The sequence below is a fragment of the Taudactylus pleione genome, unplaced genomic scaffold (genome assembly GCF_031769625.1).
Source record: "Taudactylus pleione unplaced genomic scaffold, aTauple2 ptg001990l, whole genome shotgun sequence".
In the NCBI taxonomy this organism is placed as follows: Eukaryota; Metazoa; Chordata; class Amphibia; order Anura; family Myobatrachidae; genus Taudactylus; species Taudactylus pleione.
In genome coordinates, this window is record NW_028286386.1 from 196,828 (window position 1) to 204,464 (window position 7,637).

Consider the following 7,637-nt stretch of genomic DNA (forward strand, 5'->3'; position numbering starts at 1 on the left):
ACACTACTAGTGTACAGATACATCCAATTACTACATTAGTTAACAATTATAAATTATTCTGTGTACTAATAGTTAACGTCTCAACTATAGGTAATATACCCACAAAAATAATCATAACACTGTACAAGAAGAATGTCCACTGGCCAGTTAAAACGTGGGTGCACGCAGTATTTACTTTTAGTTATTGTCGCAAGCCGGCTTGATACTTGTCTAATTTTTACTTTGGAAAAGTAGCAGCTGGGATGTATGGCGTTTTGTAGAGAAACATCTGTAGCGCACTTCACCAGTGGCTCTCCCTTTATGACTCTGTCCTAATGATAAGACTGTCCTTGTACTAGTGACTGGTGGTAATGCTGCTGACTCTGTAATACAGACTGTCTCTATGTCTCCTATGCTGCAGCTCCACAAAAACTAGTCAGCACTTATCTGGTCCTGAAGCTGGCATCATGCAGACATAATGTATAGAATCTCTTGGTGTCAGTGGTGTTGTGCTGGTACAGACCTGGTCCATTGTCTGCCACTGAGAACTGACCTCTGTTTCAGGCTGGGACACTCTGAATGGCTCTTTGATACAGCCCCTCATAAAGTCACTCTCCAGGGAATCCTGTCATCAGCTGAGGCAGTCCTAGACTCCATCAGTGTCTCTTAGATACATCATGGTTTCAAGCCCCAGTGCAGGAAAAAGAAAAACCACAACCTCTTCCTGTGTCTCACCCTGCCCTTCTTTTTCTGACTGGGCAAATCACACAGAGCTGTATCACTCCGCCCTCTTGTCTAACATTGAAAATCACAGGAGTCATCCAATATAGTTCCACAGTATATTTTCATCCCATAGCTGTTATATAGAGGCATGTGCCTCTTCTGAGCCCTAGCTCTCTCCTTGTACCAGTACTGTAAAGTGATGCCCCACTTTGGGGGTACCACATATTCCCCTGCTGGAATGATGCATGTCCCCATGCATCGAAGTCTCTTGAAGAATTTTTGGTCAGAACTAGTCCATTAATAAGTTGTTATGGTTCTTTACCTATTACATACAATTAACAATAAACCAGTAAAATTAACAAGTAAGAACTCTCAATATCTGCATCTGAGAGGCGGAACCACACTTGTATTTCTTTCTGATCTTCTCGGTTCAAAAGTGAGCTGTGGCAAATTACAGACATCAAACTCTGGTGCATTACATTCTAACATTTCTGGTTTGAAAACAGACACTTGGTTACCAGGAATTTTTATGCCTGATGCAACAGGCCAATACATGCTTGTTAGACAATTTACAGGGTCATCAAGGGGCTTGGCTTTGGGTGAGCCCAACCTCTCTGCCAAGGAAAAGTCTGTAATTCTCTTTGCATCTTTCTTCGGACCCACTGTGCATAGTTTCTTTCGGCTGCCATCTACTTTAGGTTGGCTCTGATGAGGTGGCTCTTGAAGAAATTGGGATCTGCATACTCTATTCATGTTTGGTGGCACTGGTCTACCTTCTTGCTTTACATCTTGGCCAACCATGCTTTCCAATGTTTCATCTTGCAATGAGGCATATGAGTACTGTCTTCTCCTGATACATGGCTTCCTCCATAAGTTTGAGGGATAGTAGAGTCTCCGGTAAGGCCACTGCTGATTAGAACCTTCTTGATAGTACCTTCTGTGGTTTTGGTAATGCCAGGGTTGTCCACGACCTGCTGCATATTTGCTGCCTTGAACTGGGACACCACCAGGTCCTGTAACATTAGCTGCCTGTACACCCTTCTCTCCTTGGACAATATTGAACTCAACCATCTCTCCATCTCCCACACTGCGGAGGTGTTTCCTGGGGTTATTTTTTTTGATGGCAGTATAATGTACGAACACATCTTCCTTAGTGTCATTCCGGTTTATGAATCCATATCCGTGATGCACGTTGAACCATATGACTGTGCCTAAAACTTTTCTTGTGCTATCTGGTGTATTAGAGTCTGTTGAAATGATCGTAGCAATCCCTTGAATCTGGTTCTGATGTACAGGACATGGTTCTACATCACTGGGCTGTCCTGCTTCCAAGGGTAAACCTAATCCATTTGCTCCTCCCTGAGAGTCAGTCTCCTGCCTTGGGGCATTGGTGTTTAAAGGTTCTTCCCAATTACAGTATCGTTCCACATGGCCACTATGATCGCACCTTTGACAAATAGGATGTCCACTTGTATTAAAGCAAACAGAGGGCCTTTGTCCTCTTGCTTGAGGTGCTTTTCTCCAATCATGCAAAACTTGCCATCCCCCAGTACGCCCTTTCAGTTCAGGCCGCTCCGGTAGCTGGCGCTGGATCAATTTCTGGAGCTCTTTACTCATTTCAGCCATTTCCAAGGTGAGCTTTTCAATTTGTCCCTTTAGTGCAAGGATATCATCAGGTCCCATGGTTTGAGCAGTTTGGACAATGGCCTTCTTTGGCATTATAGTATCTCCTATTTCAGAGTAATTATTATCCAGTGGATGTTTCTTAACCTGATATCCTGACATCTCTGGGAAAGTCATCTCCTTAATTTGAGTTGTTCCTATTACTCTTATGGCAGCCTCTTTAAAATCCAAGAATGAACTATCAGGGACTTGCATCCGAAGAAGTCGCAGGTGGGTTTTCACATTTTCATCGCTGGATCCTTCAATGAACTGATTAATTAATGTTTCATCCACTCTTCTTATCTCCTTTTCATCTACTTCCTGGATAGCTCGTAGGACTTCATGGAGATTCAAGGCAAAATCCCGTAGTGATTCCAAAGGTTGTTGTTTGCAAGAATAAAAGCGCATTTTTAATTCTGAAATGGTGTTGGTATTGAATGTTGCAGACAATCTTTTGAGAATTTGGTCTATAGTGTGCTTTTCTTCAAGGGACCAAGATGTAACCTCTCGAAGCGCAGATCATTTTAATTGCCCAACCAGGATTTCAACTTGCTGTTGATCAGTTAGCTGATAAAGACGAAACATGGCTTGCATCTTTGTTTTGAATTCGCCTAAGGGACTTGACTCTGTCCTGCAGGCATCTCCAGTATATGTGGGGAGCCATGGAGCCCCAAAGTAATATGGCAGAGAAATGGGATTAACATTGACCATGGCTGGGTCTGTGGCTGACTCTACTGCAGCTTGTCGGTTTGTTGACATCCTGTGGTAATTTCTTGCGCCTGGGGTCTTCCTTCACTTTAGACTCTGCAAATCCTGTTCGTAGACGCCAAATGTGAACTCCCAGCTACATATGTCACTCACCAATGGTGTCCGGTGGTTCTGATAGTATAGCTTCTTTCTGTAGTCATCTCTTCCCATCCCTGGCAGAGAGGTGAAGGCATCCTAATCCCTAGACTCAAGAATTACTCAGGTTTAAAAATATTAACTCAGATTTATTACACTGGAGCACATCAAGATTGGAGCTTCTTAGGCACTTAGCTAACAGTAATACATTGCACACTATAACACAATTATGAAACACTTCAAATATATCACTTTAACACTACTAGTGTACAGATACATCCAATTACTACATTAGTTAACAATTATAAATTATTCTGTGTACTAATAGTTAACGTCTCAACTATAGGTAATATACCCACAAAAATAATCATAACACTGTACAAGAAGAATGTCCACTGGCCAGTTAAAACGTGGGTGCACGCAGTATTTACTTTTAGTTATTGTCGCAAGCCGGCTTGATACTTGTCTAATTTTTACTTTGGAAAAGTAGCAGCTGGGATGTATGGCGTTTTGTAGAGAAACATCTGTAGCGCACTTCACCAGTGGCTCTCCCTTTATGACTCTGTCCTAATGATAAGACTGTCCTTGTACTAGTGACTGGTGGTAATGCTGCTGACTCTGTAATACAGACTGTCTCTATGTCTCCTATGCTGCAGCTCCACAAAAACTAGTCAGCACTTATCTGGTCCTAAAGCTGGCATCATGCAGACATAATGTATAGAATCTCTTGGTGTCAGTGGTGTTGTGCTGGTACAGACCTTGTCCATTGTCTGCCACTGGGAACTGACCTCTGTTTCAGGCTGGGACACTCTGAATGGCTCTTTGATACAGCCCCTCATAAAGTCACTCTCCAGGGAATCCTGTCATCAGCTGAGGCAGTCCTAGACTCCATCAGTGTCTCTTAGATACATCATGGTTTCAAGCCCCAGTGCAGGAAAAAGAAAAACCACAACCTCTTCCTGTGTCTCACCCTTCCCTTCTTTTTCTGACTGGGCAAATCACACAGAGCTGTATCACTCCGCCCTCTTGTCTAACATTGAAAATCACAGAAGTCATCCAATATAGTTCCACAGTATATTTTCATCCCATAGCTGTTATATAGAGGCATGTGCCTCTTCTGAGCCCTAGCTCTCTCCTTGTACCAGTACTGTAAAGTGATGCCCCACTTTGGGGGTACCACATATTCCCCTGCTGGAATGATGCATGTCCCCATGCATCGAAGTCTCTTGAAGAATTTTTGGTCAGAACTAGTCCATTAATAAGTTGTTATGGTTCTTTACCTATTACATACAATTAACAATAAACCAGTAAAATTAACAAGTAAGAACTCTCAATATCTGCATCTGAGAGGCGGAACCACACTTGTATTTCTTTCTGATCTTCTCGGTTCAAAAGTGAGCTGTGGCAAATTACAGACATCAAACTCTGGTGCATTACATTCTAACATTTCTGGTTTGAAAACAGACACTTGGTTACCAGGAATTTTTATGCCTGATGCAACAGGCCAATACATGCTTGTTAGACAATTTACAGGGTCATCAAGGGGCTTGGCTTTGGGTGAGCCCAACCTCTCTGCCAAGGAAAAGTCTGTAATTCTCTTTGCATCTTTCTTCGGACCCACTGTGCATAGTTTCTTTCGGCTGCCATCTACTTTAGGTTGGCTCTGATGAGGTGGCTCTTGAAGAAATTGGGATCTGCATACTCTATTCATGTTTGGTGGCACTGGTCTACCTTCTTGCTTTACATCTTGGCCAACCATGCTTTCCAATGTTTCATCTTGCAATGAGGCATATGAGTACTGTCTTCTCCTGATACATGGCTTCCTCCATAAGTTTGAGGGATAGTAGAGTCTCCGGTAAGGCCACTGCTGATTAGAACCTTCTTGATAGTACCTTCTGTGGTTTTGGTAATGCCAGGGTTGTCCACGACCTGCTGCATATTTGCTGCCTTGAACTGGGACACCACCAGGTCCTGTAACATTAGCTGCCTGTACACCCTTCTCTCCTTGGACAATATTGAACTCAACCATCTCTCCATCTCCCACACTGCGGAGGTGTTTCCTGGGGTTATTTTTTTTGATGGCAGTATAATGTACGAACACATCTTCCTTAGTGTCATTCCGGTTTATGAATCCATATCCGTGATGCACGTTGAACCATATGACTGTGCCTAAAACTTTTCTTGTGCTATCTGGTGTATTAGAGTCTGTTGAAATGATCGTAGCAATCCCTTGAATCTGGTTCTGATGTACAGGACATGGTTCTACATCACTGGGCTGTCCTGCTTCCAAGGGTAAACCTAATCCATTTGCTCCTCCCTGAGAGTCAGTCTCCTGCCTTGGGGCATTGGTGTTTAAAGGTTCTTCCCAATTACAGTATCGTTCCACATGGCCACTATGATCGCACCTTTGACAAATAGGATGTCCACTTGTATTAAAGCAAACAGAGGGCCTTTGTCCTCTTGCTTGAGGTGCTTTTCTCCAATCATGCAAAACTTGCCATCCCCCAGTACGCCCTTTCAGTTCAGGCCGCTCCGGTAGCTGGCGCTGGATCAATTTCTGGAGCTCTTTACTCATTTCAGCCATTTCCAAGGTGAGCTTTTCAATTTGTCCCTTTAGTGCAAGGATATCATCAGGTCCCATGGTTTGAGCAGTTTGGACAATGGCCTTCTTTGGCATTATAGTATCTCCTATTTCAGAGTAATTATTATCCAGTGGATGTTTCTTAACCTGATATCCTGACATCTCTGGGAAAGTCATCTCCTTAATTTGAGTTGTTCCTATTACTCTTATGGCAGCCTCTTTAAAATCCAAGAATGAACTATCAGGGACTTGCATCCGAAGAAGTCGCAGGTGGGTTTTCACATTTTCATCGCTGGATCCTTCAATGAACTGATTAATTAATGTTTCATCCACTCTTCTTATCTCCTTTTCATCTACTTCCTGGATAGCTCGTAGGACTTCATGGAGATTCAAGGCAAAATCCCGTAGTGATTCCAAAGGTTGTTGTTTGCAAGAATAAAAGCGCATTTTTAATTCTGAAATGGTGTTGGTATTGAATGTTGCAGACAATCTTTTGAGAATTTGGTCTATAGTGTGCTTTTCTTCAAGGGACCAAGATGTAACCTCTCGAAGCGCAGATCCTTTTAATTGCCCAACCAGGATTTCAACTTGCTGTTGATCAGTTAGCTGATAAAGACGAAACATGGCTTGCATCTTTGTTTTGAATTCGCCTAAGGGACTTGACTCTGTCCTGCAGGCATCTCCAGTATATGTGGGGAGCCATGGAGCCCCAAAGTAATATGGCAGAGAAATGGGATTAACATTGACCATGGCTGGGTCTGTGGCTGACTCTACTGCAGCTTGTCGGTTTGTTGACATCCTGTGGTAATTTCTTGCGCCTGGGGTCTTCCTTCACTTTAGACTCTGCTTTTGTAAGTCTTACTTTCAAATTGAAATGTCAATTTATTATATTATAAACTTAAGGATTTATATCAGTAACCAGTTCCGGGTCCAGGGACATAGGAATCAGTATGGTGGTTCGATTCCCGGCAGCGGCAGCCTGACATCAGCAGAGCTCCGAGCAGCGGAAGCCCGACAGCGCTGTAAATCCCGATCGTGGATTGGTGAGTATCTACTAACCTAACCCCCCTAACCCTAACCCTCCTTAGGGTGCCTAACCCTAACCTCCCCCCCAAGTGCCTAACCCTAACCACCCCCTTCCCCACTGCCTAAACCTAAGTCCCCCGGGGGTGTGCCTAACCCTAAGTCCCCCCCGGGGGTGCCTAACCCTAACCCTCCCTCCCCCTAGAATAACCCTAACCCTCCCGGGGGGTGCCTAACCCTAAGTCCCCCCTGGCAGCCCTAAACCTAACCCTCACCCCCCCGCGCGGCTGTCCGCTCGCGGTGCCCGGCATCCCTATGATCGGGATGCCGGGCGCCGGTCCCCTGGCATCGGGGAAATGCCGGGCGTCTACATCTAGACGCCCGGCATTTCACCCTTGCCGGGATATGACAGTCGGGAAGCCGGCTGCCAGTATTTAGGCAGTCGGCTTCCCGGTTGCATACTGGGACATATGACATGGGGCATCATACTTGTGTATTTCATGGTACCAGCGACCACTCTGTAGGCCCATTATGTAATGTGTACTCCTTGTCATTGTATACAGTACATTGTCCATGGCATCATCCCGTCTGATGTGCTGCACGTCAGATGGGACGATGCGATGTGCAATGTGGACAGGCGCGTTTACAATGGTTGCACAGTGTGTATGCGGGAACCCAGAGCTGTAACTAGACTTTTTGGTGCCCTGTGCCAGAGAGCTTTGGCAGCCCCCCTCCATTTTTTAAATAGGGACATTAGATAGTGCACCTAAAAAGGGCCATGGCCTCATGGGGAAGGGCCAGGGAAGAGATAGGAGAGGCCAGGAGA

At 44.6% G+C, this 7,637-nt stretch overlaps 1 protein-coding gene and 1 pseudogene across 1 annotated transcript; both read right to left on the reverse strand.

The window, feature by feature from the left end:
- Nucleotides 1–1,074: 1,074 nt before the first annotated feature.
- LOC148435792 (uncharacterized) lies at nt 1,075–3,123 on the reverse strand (annotated as a pseudogene).
- A 1,414-nt stretch (nt 3,124–4,537) lies between these two features.
- On the reverse strand, nt 4,538–6,586 carry LOC148435793 (uncharacterized). Its single transcript, XM_088465485.1, has 2 exons — nt 5,719–6,586; nt 4,538–5,505 (listed from the first exon to the last, which is right to left on the reverse strand). Exons 1-2 carry the CDS (start codon nt 6,584–6,586, stop codon nt 4,538–4,540), a joined length of 1,836 nt encoding a protein of 611 aa, XP_088321611.1.
- Between the last annotated feature and the right edge of the window lie 1,051 nt (nt 6,587–7,637).